Consider the following 15,682-nt stretch of genomic DNA (forward strand, 5'->3'; position numbering starts at 1 on the left):
GGAAACGATCCATGGCATCTATTTTCTGGTCGCTGGAATCCTCCATGGGCACAGTACCCATGGAGCAAAGTTAAGCATGGCCTCCCCTCTCCAGGCACTGGCTTTGGTCTCAGCACGGTGCCCTGGGGAGAGGCACCTTTCTCCATCCTCCCACCCTCACAGATAGGGACCGTCCTGTCTCTGCTTTTCAGAGGGAGAAGTTGCATAGCCAGGCTGTCCCAGATGTGCTCCAAGTCACGTGTGCCCAGGGTCTGGCAGGAAGGAGGGTACCTGTGATCTATCTGGAGAGGTCAGTCCTGGTCACTGCCCCCAGTGGTCACCTTTATGGAGGTGGGAACATGTGAGCAAGGGGAACAAGGAACAAAACAGGAAGGATCCCGGGCAGAGCCAGCCTGGACTGAGGGAGCAGGAGACCTGAGCCATGTCTAGAGCTGTGCTGGGCAGCAGTCCTCGGCTGTATGGGGCAAGGCCACAGGGTGAGGGGCCACAGGTCAGACTGGCTGGAGGCAGAGGGCAGGCCTAGGTGGCCTGACCACACAGGGATGGCACCCAGCACTCTGTCCCAGATTAGCCCCAGCATGAGCAGTCTTTCTAGGGGTCGTTCGCTTAGCAATGTCGCCCCAATCTACCGCCACTCCACCAGGCGCCTTGGTTTCTCCTTTGTACCACAAAGGGGTTGGGCTGAGAACATCAGGATTTGCCCAGCTGTGGCTGAGGAAAGCCAGGAGGAGCTGTGGGCAGCTGATGGGGCCCTGACCTGTTCTAAGGTCAAACTGTGGCTTCCAGGCCAGGCCTTGCTGCCATGTCCCTATGGGACAAGAGAGAGAAAGTAGCTCCTGCCCCTCTTCCTTTCTGCTGCTTGGACCTTGAGCCAGAAAGCTGCACTGTATCCCCTGTCCATTAGGAAAGTATCTGCCAGCCCAGGTCTGCCACACTCCAGCGAGCTCCGAGCCCATCTTGGCACACTCCTCTGGAAAGTGGAACACTGACCCCTGCTCATGGCCAGTCCCTTCCTCCTCTGTGTGGTTGGGAGGTGCTGGGGAGCAGGACATGTAGGCGCACAGGCTGAGGAAGGTCCCTCTTGCAAGCACCCAGGCTGCGTCTCAGAGCCTGGTCCACAGTGGTTGGTTGGGTTGAGGATTCCAGGCCACCTTCCACTGAAGCGGAGAGCTTCAGATGATCCCAGCACAGCACAGGGACCAGGGAACACCAGGGCCAGGCCCTCTTCAGAACCTGTGCTTCTTGTCTGCAAAGAAGAGCCTCCGGAGCTTGTCAGGCTGCAGGGAGGGAGAGACTTGGGGTTAGGGGCTCTCCACACTGGCCAAGAGTAGGGCCCAGGAAATGAGGTTGGGCTGGAATATTCCTGGCTCCTCTCTCAAGCCTCTCCCAGTTCATGAAACTCTATCTCACACGCCAGTTTGGCAGGAAGGATTCACCCTCATCTGGCTACAGAGGGGATGGAAAGAAAGAGTGTGAGAAGAAAAACCTTGTAATTCCAGCACTCAGGAGACTGAGCCAAGAGGATCACTGCAAATTTAAAGGTCACCCTGGACCATGTAGTGAGATCAAGGCCAGCCTGGACTACAGAGCAAGACCCTGTCTCAAAGAAACCAACACACATACAAAAGAAGATGTGGAAAGTGATGGTGGGCCCCACTTGACCTCCCTGGAGAGGCCTGGTCTTCTCTGACCCCAGAACTTTCCACCCTAGCTGGAGGCCAGGAGTTGTATCCAGAGCCACCTCATTTGGGTCAAGATGTGGTGCTACCTCCAGGGGAAGAGTAGGCCTGGGATGTGGCTTCTGAGGTCCTTAAAGGACTCTGTGGTCCTGGGAAGGTTGGACCCTGGAGGCTGTTGCATGCATGCATGGGCACAGCCTGGCCCAAGTGGGGAGCCAGTGAGCCTCCTGCAGAGGCCTCATACCTGGGTGTCACTGCTTGGCCAGGCACAGAGGCTTCTAGCGCCTGAGACCAAGGCCCTGCAATAGGGATGGCCTCTTGGGGCCATTGTCTCAAGGTGCAGGCAGGGTGAAGGGTGGGGCTCCTGCTTCCTGGGAACGCTGGCTGGCTCCACCTGGACTGCCTCCCTGTGCCTTCTTGCTCTCTGCTCCCTGTCTTCCTTCTTAGAGACGACACCTTGTTCATGGCTAAGCCCAGAGTGTGACAGGATGCCTGCCACTGTCCCCTGGGCTGCAGCTGCAGGACGCAACCAGAGGTACCAGCTTATTTCACAGAGAAGGAAGTGGTGTCCTAGGGAGGGTCTCCAATGAGGAATGCCTTGCTCCATTTGATTTTCATACAAACCAAGACCAATTGCAGCATTTGAAGCCTACTACAAAAAAATAGGTGTTGTTTATCTGAAAATCAAATTTAACTGGATGCCCTGTTGTTTTTCTCGCTAATTCTGGGGAAGTTGTCCTACCCAAAGTTAGGATAGTGGGGAGCTTAGCCATAATTAAGGCCAAGGGCTCTTCTGCCTTTCTGATGCTCCAAGACCCTTGCAGAGGCTGGGAGAGAGGCAGGAAGCCCATCTGCTGCAGAGAAAGCTGTCAGGGCCCCAACCCCACCTTTTATACCAAATCTTCCAGCTCCCTATCACCACCACCACCACCAGGCAGATGCAGGCAGGGCTGGAAAGTCTGGGTATTTCTGGGCAGGGTCAGTGACCCAAGCTCCCCGTGCCCGAGGTGTCCCCAGGGCCTGCAGTCCCCTCTGCCCATGGAGTGTACCTTTTGTGTCCGTCCAGGCTCCTTCCTCCTGGCTGCTGGGATTTGCTCGTAGGTGTTGCCCAGCTCTGGGAGCTCCAGGGTCCCTGAGGTCCTCTCATAGCCACTGTTCATGGGCCCCGACAGTGTGCTGTACGTGGGACTGGCCCTGAGAGGTGGGAGCCTGTCTGGGCCACTCCGGTGGGCTGGGATCTGCTCGTAAGCCCTTTCCTCCTGGTCAGCTGTATCGCAGGCCTCCTGCAGGAGACCTGTGGCCCCAGCAAGGTCAGAGGCATCAGCAAAGCTGCCCTGGGAGCAGGACAGAGCCGCATGGCTCAGCTGTTGAAAGCCCTGCCTCCGTGTAGCAGCCCAGGATCCCTGGGCCTCAGAACTGGGGTACAGGAGTGGTCCCCGGGAGGTGGCAGGCATTTTTGGGCCCTGGTCTGGGTTCAGCCCAGGGAGGGTAGGCCCCAGGTTGTCAGGCCTGTCCTGGTCTCCATCTGAGAGTCTCTGCAGGGTCTCTCTGCCTGGGGCACAGGCCTGGCTGGACACTGCTGTGCCCACACCCAGCCGTGCCTGGCTCGTCTTCCTCAGATCCATGTAGATGAGGTTACCAGGCATGGCAGGAGACTTATCCAGGAGGGAGGCGCTCCTCTCAGGGAGCGGGGGCACCCTGCTGTGGACCTAGGGAGAGAGGAACAGAGACCATTTTAAGGGCACCCACTGCAGAGATGTCCTCAGGTCACCTGGAGTCAGGTTTACTCAACTGTTACAGGAAAGGGTTGGAATGATATCCAGAGTCCTTGCCAGCTCTCATGCTCTAGGACTCTGAGCAGAGACCTTACCTTGGCATTCAGGGACTTGGACTTCCCAACCTCATCCCACCCTGCTCCTCCTGCCTCTGTGGTCCATGGGTTCTTGGGGCCTCTGAATCCCTCACTCAGTGCCCAGCCCCCTACTGCCACCCAGTCATTGCTTATGGATTCTTTCAAGTATTTAAGGTCCACCAGCTGTATAGAAGACAGCCTTGGGTACTGAGAACTCTGTGGTAAAGCCAGCTCTGGAGAGTTTACACAGAATCTGGATCCACTGTATGGTAGAGTAAGATGTGACTACTATGTGCTCCAAATCTTTTTTTTTTCTTTCTGGTACTGGGGATCAAACTCAGGACCTTGCACTTGTGAGGCAGGTGTAGTGCCACTGAGCTAAATCCCTAGCCTTTACTACATGCTGATGTATCATGAAATCATGTGGCATCAAGTCATTGTCAGTGCTGGGAATGGGCCAAGGACAGTGATGGGGAAAGGGGATGTTTTCTGATGTATAAGTGGCCTTTCTGAGGAGGGACAGGAGGAGAGGCTGAGGGCAGCAAAAGTGTGAGTAGGCAGATATCTGGAGGGAAGAGCATGCCAGGCCAAGGGCACCGCAAGCACAAAGCCTTGAGTGTGAGAAGCTGGGTGACCTCAGGGAAGACCTGGAAGCCAAGGAGGCCCTCAGCGAGGATGAGGAAGGAGCAGGCACCTGGTGGGGCTCCCATGGTCCTGGGGAAGAGTCTCGATCCTAGTCTGTGAGAAGTCTTGAGAGATACTGAGGAGGCTCTCTGAGTCCCTCCTGTGGGGTGCTGAGGAGGAGAACACAGTACTGACCTTCAGGCACCCCACTCTACTGCTCACTGGGGACATCCAGCCATTTCACATCCATTCTCTCATTCATGCCTCCAAGAACATCAGGAATCGTAAACTGAGGCTCAGAGAGATTGGCTCAGAGTCACACAGCCCCAAAATGTTTGAGACCAGACATGACACACATCCACTGAGCCAGGGACAGGCATGACATGAGCAGCTGCTGGTGCTTCCTGCCGGCCTGGGTCTCTGGCCTGCTGCTCACCCTGCAGCTGGAGGGTCTGCGGGGCACAGCACCAAGGGGCTGACTGAAGTGACACCCATATCCCCATTCTGGCAGCCCTCCCCTTGGTGGCTGGAATCTCCTCACCTCTGTGCTGTCCTCCTTGGCAAGGTTCCAAGGACCTGGGTCTAGGCTCTTTTCTGTGTGCAGGAAGGACCCCCGGGCCTTCACAGGGACACGGGGGCTGGCAGCTTTGTCAGGTACCATGGCAGGAGATGTTGCTGGGAGGTTTTCAAGGCCTAGGTTGGTCTGCTGGAGGCCCAGGGTGATGGCATCATACAAATCATGGTCCTCTGCCTGGGGCAGTGGGGACACAGCAGGTGCAAGGTCACTTACTCCTCAATGGCTTCCCAAGTAATGAAAGGTCCCCACCTGGCCCCTGGCTGCAGGCAAGATGCTGTAAATCCCCTTTCAAACAGAGACCCTGTCCCTACCCAAGTGCCCAAGGGGAACAGACAGTGAAGGCAAAACAGGACATGACTGAGCGAAAGATGCCCTTGTCTGGACTCCCCACCCAACCAGGAGATGAGAGGAACCTACCCGGGGGCAGGCAGCAGCCAGTGTCTCCCCAAAGGGCTCAAGCTGCACCTCCTGGTAATGGCGCACCAGCTCGGCCAGGGTGCCGTGGCTCAGGTTGTCCCCTGAGACCAGGTAGCGCCGGTTTCTGAGCTGGTTGATGACAAAATGCCGACAGCGATCACTGCCCCTGCAACATAAACACGTGTGGCCCAGTCTGGGGAAGTCTCTGTTGGCGATGATTCTGAATCAGAAGCTGAACCTTTCACCCTGGAGTCCTGCCTCCTCTTGGCCTAGGGCCGCCTCTGCCCTTTGCCTTCCTGACCCAGCTACTCCTGGGCCAGCATCAGCTCTGCCGTTTGACTTCCTGCGGGCCCCTTGTCCCTCTGTGTCTCTACTGTTCTACCCTGGCCTCCACTTCAGCCTCTCACATCTAACCGATGGCCTGGGATCCCTCCAACCTCTCATGTCCAGGCCTCCCTCCACAGGCTGCCTGGAGGACCTGGAGAGACAGAAGTGTGACCAGACCCACCCTCATTGTCTGTGACCTTCACCAGCATCCCAGGCTGCCTTCTCTGTTCTCCAGCCGTTTTTCTAGAGGGACCCTGCATCTTGCTGCACCCAGGGACTTGGGGCTCCCCCACACCCTGTCCCCGAGGCCTCTGTACTTGTGCACACAGGGTTCATCATCATCCAGCTACACCCTCCTTCCTGCTAGCAAACTGCTGCTCTTTGGGTTCTAAGCTCACCTGCTGAGCCTCATCTCCCAGCCCCCACTCACCTCCCCATGGCCTTAGCCTCGGGCCTGACACATGGCAGTGCTGCTCAGTGGGGCCTGTCACTAGGTGACAGAAGGGATGCAGAAGGGAGTGAGGGGTGGCACCTAGGGACAGCCCCACTTGGGGATGCGGGGCCTCTGGCACTTGCGGGCTGCATCCTGCACTTGTTTACCTGTAGGACAGGATGTAGCTGGCAGCCCGGTCGCTGAGGCGAATGAGGAAGGACCCAAGAGCTTTGTCACACAGCAGCTGCTCTGTCTGCCTGGGCAGGGGATGTGCTGTTAGTGGGGACCTGGGCCCCACCACAGCCTGGCACCCAGCAGAGGCCTGCTTAGACCCCACAGCCATTTCCTCAGCCCAGACTCAGTGCAGACAGCCCATGAAGCCTGACAGAGATTGCCCTCCATCCCGACAGGGTCTGTGGCCTCTCACGGCTTAGTCTATGCCTCTGGGCCCCCTCCCTTTATTCCAAATTTCCAGGTTGGGATAGCAGAGAATGGAGCAAGGCGTGGGGCCCTCCTGAGCAATGTGTCCCAGTCCCCACTGTTCACAGTGGCCCTGGCTCTGTGCCTGCGTGGTGCTGGACCCTGTCACGGGCCATGTTCCTCATTCTAGTGCCTTGCCCAGCCCACCAAAAAGCAAACTCTGCTGCTTGGCCCTTACTCCTGGGACAAGAGAGCATCCACATTTGCTGTGACAGTCCCCCCTGTGACACACCCTCTTTCTGTCCCTGGACAGCCTGGCAGCCCAGTTACCCTGAGCCCGTCTGGGACTGGTGCTGTCCCCACTCTGCCCATAGGTGTAACCCCTCCATCTGCTCCCTGACCCACCACCTCCCTGCCCATCCAGCACAGGGAGAGGACAGGGCCAACTGTCTTGGGGTCCCCAGCCAGGGTCCCAGCCCCCTGGGCCTGGGGACAGCAGCCTTACTTGCGGGTGACGAATCCGTGAAACCAGGGGGGCAGGGCCCCATTCTGCAGGATGGAAGGGGCTTGTGTCTCCATGAACCACTTCAAGGCCAGCTCCTGGAGCTCAGCAAGGGCCTGGCTGTCCCCAGGCCCCTTCCCTGGGCCGGGCTGCTCCAGGCTGCCCTCCATCCCAGCGAGCATGGACACAGAAGCGTAGCCCAGTAGCAGCTGCTCTATATTCGCACTCCAGCTCATTTGCCTGGGCTGTGCCCTCCCCGTGCCACAGCCACAGGAGCCCATTGTCACCTCGGGACTGGCAGTTGAGTCTTCCTGATGCTTTGGGGTGGGGACCTGAGCTGCCTGGAGTTGCTGATGGGGACACAGCTGCAGCCCTAGATGGGGGGAGGCCACCGCAGCTTCCCAGCCAGCCCCTGAGTTACCATAGTGGGTCTGGCTCCCTCCCCAACCTTTTGTCATTGTCTTAGCGCAAAGCCAGACTGTGGCTACAGCCCATAATACTTCACCTGCTACCAAAGCATGGATATGAATTCCATGCACTCCTTCTCACAGAGGCAACTGTATTTCAATGGGGAAATTCTGAGCTGGTTAATTCCTCCTTCCACTTGAGAGCCAGTAAGGCCAGTGTAGGCCATGCAAATCCGGGCACATAAAGCATCATGTCACTGCCTCAGAAGTAGTGTGACAAGCCCTATTTCCTCATAGTTTATTTCTACTTTCCTTGCATGTATTTTATTTTGTGCACTTGAAGAATTTACTCTGAGATGTCTGTAGGCTCTACCAGATTCCTGAGAGGTTCGTGGCACAGAAACGGCTGAGGATGTGGGGTTACACCCAAAGTTGGTCTTCGGCCAAAGCAAGGCTTGGAAGTATTCAAATACAAAGAAATGTCCCTCTGCGATTTTCCATGACACGTTCTCTCTCCACCTCTCTTAGGCTGGGTGTTTATGGGCAGAACCTGGTCATTTTCATAAGAAGATAAAGACTTTGTGTACAGAAGAAGGCAGATCCCCAGCTGGCTGTGGACCAGGGTGGAGATTCTGAAATCAGGCAAATAAGGGGGAGTCTATATTTATATACAAGGGAAGTGGAAGCCTGGAGAGGGGCAGGGCCCAGGCTGAGGAACTGGGTGAGCTCTGAAAGCCTGGAGTGAGGGTAGGAAAAGATCCTCCCAGATAGTAGCCTGCATCCCATTGTTCAGTTCCTTGCCCTTGGTCACTTACTGGGTCCTGGCATTGGGCATAGAGAGAATTCTGGAATAGCCCTGCCCTCCGCCTCCACCCCCCAAGGTGTGGGGAGAGGGAGAGATCTCAGGCTCTGGAGTCAGATTGATTGGATTATGGTCCTCTGCCCCCATTTGTCGGCTCCGTGACCTCATTGTTCTTATTTTTCTCATCTGTCAAAGTGGCGGGGAGAGAAAGTGCCTATGTGGTAGTGTTCAATGACTCAATGAGCAAATCTATGTGTACAGGGGTCAGAAGCCCATCCACACAGGTTGGCATCATGATTCACCAGCTCCAAGCCATCCCCATGCTTGGAGGTCCCCAAAACCTCATGTCCTTGTCTTTATAATGCTTCCCTCTCCTGGGTTCTCCTCTCTCAGGCCCTGCTTTTCCTGCAGGACAAGGAATAGTAGCAGATCACCCAGCACATGACCCAGTCTTGAAGGTGCCCAGCTTGCTGGTCCTCTAGAAAGCAGGGCTGAGGGGTTTCTAGAAAGATGCTCAGAGAGGCCTCTCTGGCCCTGAGTGTGGCCAAGCCATTCTATTTCTCCTCTTCTCTCCTCTCCTTTTCTCTCCTCCCCTCCCTTCCCCTCTCCTTTCCTTTTGGTCCTTTCTTTTTCTTTGGTACTGGAGATTGAACTCAGGACCTTGTGTTTTCAAGGCAGGCAGCAGCACCACTGAGCTAAATCCTTGGCCCGCTTTTCTTCTTGAGACAGTTTCTTACCATGTAGCTCAGACTGGCCTTGAACTTGTAGAGATCCTCCTGCCTCAGCATCCTGAGTGCTGGGATTGCAGGTGCCACCACACCTAGCCTACTTCTCCTTTCTTGAGCCTGTTCAGTGGTGTCTATGCACAGGGCTGGTGCTGTGGGTAGCCAGCTCCTGGGTAGAATGCCTTCGAGGGCTCCTCAGCAAATGCCCGTCCTGCACTTGTTAGGTTACAGACACAACATTCTCATAGGCTTTGTAGACAGGACTTTTTTCTATGAACCTGGGGAGGAGAGAATGAATGATCCAGTTTCTTTTGTGCCCAGAACAGTACCTGACACAAGTAGATTTTAAATTGTCATTCCCATAGATGACAAGTCCACACGGTTTTTAAAAATATAAAATATAGGGCCGGGGATTTGGCTCAGTGGTGCCACCACCTGTCTCGCAAGCGCAAGGTTCTGAGTTTGATCCCTGGTACCAAAATATAAATAAATAAATAAATAAATAAATATAAAGTTATTAATAAAATATTTTCTCTTTAAGCATTAAATCCGTCCATTCAGTTTTTTCCCCATCCATCCAGTTTTGATCTCACTTCATTTCCCCTCATAGCCATACTTGTTCCTTGAATGTCCGAATAAATATCTGTATTTCTATTTTCTTCCTCCTATGACTTTTTTTGAGACAAGATCTCTATCGCCCCAAACTGGCCCCAAACTCCTGTGTACAAGTGATCCTCCTGCCTCAGCCTCCCAGGTAGCTGGAATCAGCCGTGTACTGTGTGGGCTTTTATTCCCCCTTCTTATATAAAAGGTAGATTACTGAACGGTGTTCTACACCTCACCTTGTAAAATAATTAACAACACATCTTGGCTCTCCTTGTACAAGAGTACCAAAAGGGTGCCATTCTTACTTTTATGGCTGTATAGAATCCTACTGCATGGATACATTATCATTTTTGTAACCAATCCCCCACTGAGGGTTGTTTCTAGTCTTTTTTATCCCCCAAAATGTATCAACTGACAACCTCATACAGAACTGGTTAAGCACAGACCAATCAGGGCTGGGGATTTAGCTCAGAAGTTCCGCTGCCTACCTCGAAAGCTCAAGGTCCCGAGTTTGATCCCCAGTACCAAAAAAAAAAAACATAGAGTGATCAGACCTACTCTAAGCTTCTCAGAGGTGAGATCACCAATCCAAAGGGAATTTGAATGTATCATTCTGATGGAGATTGCCCAATTGTGCTCTCTAGGTTGTCTTGACTTGTGTGCAGTGAATATTGAACGAATTAACAAATGAACAAATGGATAATATATTTTTTTGGTACCAGGGATTGAACTCGGGACTTTGCTCTTGAGAGGCAGGCGGCGGAACCACTGAGCTAAATTCCCAGCCCCAAGTGGATAATATCTTAAAGCTAGGTCATGTTGGGAGTCTGCAGATATAAGAACCAAGGGAGATGGGTGGTGCTAGTTCAGAAAAATCATCAATTTTATTGTGACCCATCTGTCCCCTTGTGACTACTCAGTGAAATCATCTTGTCATCTTCAAGTATAATTGTGCTGGCAGGGAGGGGTCTCCAGAGATGTCCTTCTTGGCTGTCTGTCCAAAAAACAGATTGGTGGTTTTATTCACAGGACAATGGCCAGGTGCTGGGAACTTTCCAAGGACCCCTAGAAATATCCAAGGCCTTGGGAAAACAACAGCAACAACAGTGTTGTTCCCAAACACAATTCACAAATGAAATGTCCATGCAGTGTAATTCAGCATCAGCTTCACTTAGTTTTCATGAAGATTTCCTCCCATGTGAAAACAGCATGGAGGCCACGTGATCTCACTTCACAGGCGTCCTCAAATGTTGGGAACTGCCAAGGGATAGTTACTTGTGGTAAATTCAGTGAATCCCTTAAAGCAAAACCACTCCAAAAGCAAAACCAGAAAAAGTCTTTTCAAAAAAGTTTAAAGCATATGTATTTTTAACTCAAAATGTGGCCGTGTCATTTAAAAATATATAGCAGGAGAGTCTACATTTGTATCCCAGGGTTCATCATCAGCCAATCAAACTAATCATGAATTGAAAATATGAGGGAAGAAACTGTGTCCATATTGAACATGTACAGACTTATTTGTGGTCATCATTTCCTAAACAGTATCACAACTATTGACATAAACAGAAAAGTAGGTATTATAAGTGATCTAGAAATGATTTAAGGTATGCTGGAGGATGTGGGCAGTTTACACACAAACATGGTGCCATTTTGCAAAAGGGATTTGAGAACTTTTCAGATTCAGGCATCTGAGGGGGCCTGGGAACCTCTGCCCTGGGGGGAATAGGGGACTCCTGGATTGATATGCAATAAAATGGGGACTTAAAGGTAAAGGGGCCTTGGGCCTACGGTATGGTATGCAGTCTTAACTGGGCCTGCAGCTCCCAGGGACACACAGGCCCCTACCTGTCCATGCCCTGGACCCCCAGTCCCAGGGCTGGAAGCTTGGCCAGCGCCTTGGATGCCTGCCCTCTTGGAAAGAGAACCACCAGCCATCAGATTTGCCTGGCGATTTGTCAGGGAAATGAGGCCCACTGGTAGCCAGAGCTCACAATTGGAGGTCCTGAGCCTGGTGAAGCTTTTTCCTGTGAAGCTTGCTTCCCTCCTGGACCTCCCCAGGGCAGTCAGGGGCCAGGCCCTGTGCCCAAATGAGCTCTCAGCATTTCTTGGCACCAGCAGAGGCAGGTGTGGGCGGAGAGGTTTGTGTTGGGATCAGTTGCATGCTGAGATTCCAGTGTTCAGGGGTAGGCCAAGGTTTGGTTTCATCAACTTGCAGGAACCCACAGCAGTGCCAGGAAGGAGATGGTGTTATTATGCCCCATCTGCGGGTGAGGAAGCAGGTGCCCCTAATCCTCCCCATCACCCCAGGATGTAGGGTGCAGGTGGCCCTTGCAGAACCATGCTGATAGCTCTGGAAGCCTGCTCCCTGGTCGGGCTCTGGGGTCAAAGCATCTCTGCTCTGAGGGCTGCCTTGTCCCTCTGGCCCCTTGCCCTCCAGTGCCCCATCAGGCTTCCTCCTTCATGTGTGCTCTGGGCTCCATGAGGTCCTGCCAGGTGTTGTGCCTCTGCCCCACCAGCAGGGCCATTCCTGCCTCTCTGCCTGGAGGCCCCCACCTGTGCTTTGGTGGTGTTGCTGGTGGGGGGGAGGGTGATGGACCCCCAACAGGGCGCAGGGAGGAAGTGAAAATGTTACTCACAGGAGCAGCTTGGACTAACCACAGTGGGTTCATCCAGCTGAGCCCAAGGATGGAGTAGAGCCCCAAGGAGAAGGTAAATTCAGTGGTGATATCTGGGAATATTAAGAGGGCTCAGAGCATGAAGACATGAAAGGGCAGAGCCTCTGCTGGCCTGGGGAGCTGTGGAAAGTTGACCAAACCCTCACAGTTAGCCCTTGCACCACTGTTACATTCAGAGCAGGCAGGGGTGGGGCCCTGGAGATCACATAGCCATCCAGCCCCCTGTACAAGTGGGAAACTGGGGCCCAAAGAGGGGAGAAAGGCACCCAAGTTCACACAGCATTCATGTGGCAAAGCTGTTTTCTTCTCTGCACCCCTCCCCCTGGGCTTGAGGTTGACATCTTGGCGGCTCTGTCTCCCTGGGGTCTGGCAGATGCAAAAGCAGACCCTTGCCTGGGTGCTTCTTCCTGGCTTCTGGCTGCACCCCACACTCTCTGAGGAAATGGCCTAGGATGAGTCAGTCACTGGCTCTGTTTTTCCCCTGAAGTTTGCCCAGAGGCTGGCCACGTGGGAGCAAGTTCACTGCCTGGATTTTCTCTTTTCAGCAAGCAGCCAGCTACTTCCTCCCGGGTTGGCCACTTCCTTCTGGTCACTGAGTTCCTGGGAGGTTGGAGGGTGCAGGGGCTTATGTAGCACACAGGGTAGGTCCTTGGTCACCCAAACGCCTGTCTGGGACACACAGGCCGTATGAAGCTGGCCCCTGGCCACAGAATGTTGATGTTTAATCCAAGGGACTGCAATCTCTACTAGCCTTTGCTATGGTTTCTGTGTTTGCCTCCTCCTAACCCTTAAGAGTCCAATGTTATGATGCTCGGAGGCGGGGCCTTGGGAGTTAATTAGGAAATTAACTGAGGCAGTGAGTGCCCCTCATCTGCTCTACTGCAGCTTTCTAGGAGGAGGAGACATGAGCTGGGACTCTCCATCTTGCCATGGGATGCCCTGGCTGCCTGACCCTGAACTTCAAAACTGTGAGCCTTATAAACCTTTATTCTCTAGAAATTACCCTAGACTGCAGCATACAATTACAGCAACAGCAGAAGGCTTGATACATCACTTAACAAGGACTCCAAGGAATGAGGAGCCCCCAGAAATAGCTCCCTCTGTCTGGAAGGATGTCTTCCTCATGCCCAGCAGCCTCTGCCTCCACGTGACACCCACAGGGCTTGGTTCTGTGCTCTGGGACCCCAGGCCATGCCCACCTCCTTCTCACAACTTACCAAAAGAGCTAGAATGGGCCAGGCCTGCTGATGCCTGTGGCCTCCTCCTCTCAGCACGCAGACCCACTCCCTCCTGGCTTCCCCTTTCTGGTGCATTTCAAAAGCACATCCCAACCTGACTGCTACCCTACGGGTCAATGAGTCATGCCCTTCTTACCATGAAGATAGCGGGAGAGAGCAAAGTGGCCCGCATCCTTGCTGTGGCTGCCCCAGCCAGAACCCTGAGGCCCCAGGAAAAGGATGCTCAAGGCAGCCAGCTGCAGGTGGCTCTCAGGCTAGGTGAGGTCCTGCACCTGCCCAAACAGGCAGCCTCATTGGTGTCCGTGTCCACTTCAGAAAGCTGGGGGTTTCTGCCTGTGTCTTCTAGAGCATGTGTAAAATACGCAAAGGAAGGAAGGTGAATGAAATATTTGTTTGATTTGGCCTTCTGACCAATGTAGCTACCAACTTCCTTTTCTTCTCTGGGTAAGGTAAACTCTGTCTCCACACTTCCCTTTGCCTGGAATGCTGTCCCTCCCTCGTTCACTTGTCACAGTGGCTCAGGGCAAGTGCTTGGAGCTGGCCCCTGTCCCATCCAGGGAGATGGCTCCCTCTTCTCTGATTTATTACCTAATAAGGGCATCTGCCTCTGAGGTTATTAGAGTTCGCCTGGGTGAACACAGAAAGCAGAGTGGTAAGCGCTAGTTAGGTAGTGACCAATATTTAAATGGCATCAGCATTTATGCAACGTGGCATCATTTATTTTTGTTTTTTATCTATCACCTCACTCTAGAATACAATCCCTCCAGGGGAGGGAAATGACTGGCTGTCACCCTCCATCTGCTGGTGGAACCCTACCTGGCACACAGAAAGCACTCCATGGATATTTGTTTAATTCCAGGAAGGACTGAGGCGTGGAGAGGAGGAATGCTTCGACTTTTCATTCATGAACTCTGCAAATATTTACTGAGCTCCCACTCAGCACCAGGCGCAGGCCCTCTCAGTTTCACAATGCTGGACTGTGGCTCTGGCAGGGTGGAGACTGACGCGTTTTCTAGGAAGGCCATGAGGCCGTTTTCAGTGTGCAGTGCAGTTTCGAGTGGACACGGTGGGTTGTCGTGGGACACAGGCTCGCATAAAGAAACAGAAGCCGCCTTGCCTGGCAGGGCAGGAACCTGGAGCCTCGCAAGCGAAGGTTGGTGCGATGCCAGGGCCCTTCCCGGGTGGGAGAGGGCAGGGCCGAGGCGTGGGGGGGCCGGGCGAGGGGACGAGGACCGGGTCGGCCCTACAATCCGCAGGAGGCGGGGTGGGACTACAAGTCCCTGGGAGGCGGAGCAGGGGCGGGGGCGAGGGCCCGTGGCGGGGGTGGGACTACAAGTCCCAGGGTGCCCCGCGCGGCCGTGCGCTGGGAGCTGCGGGCCGCCGCTGGCTGGCGGGAGGGCGATGCCGGGTGCCGGGGCCCGGGCTGAGGAGGGCGGCGGCGGCGGCGGCGGCGAGGGCGCGGCTGGGCCAGCGCGGCTGTGCGGCTACTTGCAGAAGCTGTCGGGCAAGGGCCCGCTCCGCGGCTACCGCAGCCGCTGGTTCGTGTTCGACGCGCGTCGCTGCCACCTCTACTACTTCAAGAGCCCGCAGGACGCGCTGCCGTTGGGCCGCCTGGACATCGCCGACGCCTGCTTCTGCTACCCGGGCGCGGACGAATCCGCGGAGCCTGGCGCCGAGCTGCCCGCGCACTTCCAGGTGCACAGCGCGGGCGCCGTCGCTGTGCTTAAGGTGGGCGGCCCCCCGCGCCCCACGGTCCGTTCCTCTGGCCCCAAGTGCCCGAGCCCCGTAGCTGGTCCCTATGTCCCGTGCTCCACGCCCTGTGGCCGCGCCCCACGCCCGGTCCTCACACCCCACGCCCGCGCGCCCCGCTCTCGGCGTCCTCACGTCTGGGGTCCGGCGAGGATCCCACGCCTCACGGCCAGCACCCATGCCCAGAGCCTGGTCCCCACGTCCCAGCCTGGGCCCCGCGGCCAGTACCCATGTCGCGCGTCCCAGCGCCCAGCGCCTGGTCCCCATGCCCCAGCCCGGGCCCCAGCCCTGCAGCTGGTACCCAGTCCTCACGGCCACTTGCCCCACGGTTGGTCCACGCCCAGCCCGGCTGCCATACCCCCGCGGCCACCTCACGGCGCCTCCATCTTGCCCCAGGCGGCCTTCTAACCCCCCACCCATCCACTCTTGCTTCCCTGTTGCCCTTTCCCTGGCCTTGGCCAGTGGGCCTGGGGACTATTCTGTCAGGTCCGTTCTCAGGTCCTCAGGTCGTTGTCTCTTACGGCCCTCCACACCCTCTTTGTCCGAGTCCCCAATCGTGTCCCCACCCCACCCCACCATCCCTGAGATAGATATCAGTGGCAGCCCTCCCAGATTTGTAGGCCTCCTTCCCAAGGGCCACTTTTCTAAC

At 55.1% G+C, this 15,682-nt stretch overlaps 2 protein-coding genes across 5 annotated transcripts in view; one reads left to right on the forward strand and one right to left on the reverse strand.

The window, feature by feature from the left end:
• Positions 1-80: 80 nt before the first annotated feature.
• On the reverse strand, positions 81-7,042 carry Sh2d7 (SH2 domain containing 7). The gene is made up of 6 exons (XM_087210297.1): positions 6,835-7,042; positions 6,077-6,166; positions 5,146-5,315; positions 4,697-4,902; positions 2,729-3,388; positions 81-1,277 (listed from the first exon to the last, which is right to left on the reverse strand). The coding sequence occupies exons 1-6, from the start codon at positions 7,011-7,013 to the stop codon at positions 1,227-1,229; spliced, it is 1,356 nt and encodes a 451-aa protein (XP_087066423.1). The 5' UTR covers positions 7,014-7,042; the 3' UTR covers positions 81-1,226.
• A 7,010-nt stretch (positions 7,043-14,052) lies between these two features.
• Positions 14,053-15,682, forward strand: part of Tbc1d2b (TBC1 domain family member 2B) — a 62,323-nt gene continuing 60,693 nt past the window's right edge. For 2 of the 4 annotated variants that reach the window (XM_004872120.3, XM_021250105.2), the window contains exon 1: positions 14,671-15,012. In XM_004872120.3, the coding sequence (XP_004872177.2) occupies positions 14,686-15,012 (327 nt within the window). In that variant the 5' untranslated portion in view covers positions 14,671-14,685. Of the gene's footprint in view, positions 14,438-14,670; positions 15,013-15,682 lie in introns of those variants that run through there. The other 2 variants (XM_004872122.3, XM_087210292.1) reach the window with 2 other exon arrangements.

The sequence above is a fragment of the Heterocephalus glaber genome, unplaced genomic scaffold (assembly GCF_053883595.1).
Source record: "Heterocephalus glaber isolate CG9 unplaced genomic scaffold, H.glaber_assembly_v1.0 deba00001140, whole genome shotgun sequence".
Taxonomy (NCBI): domain Eukaryota; kingdom Metazoa; phylum Chordata; class Mammalia; order Rodentia; family Bathyergidae; genus Heterocephalus; species Heterocephalus glaber.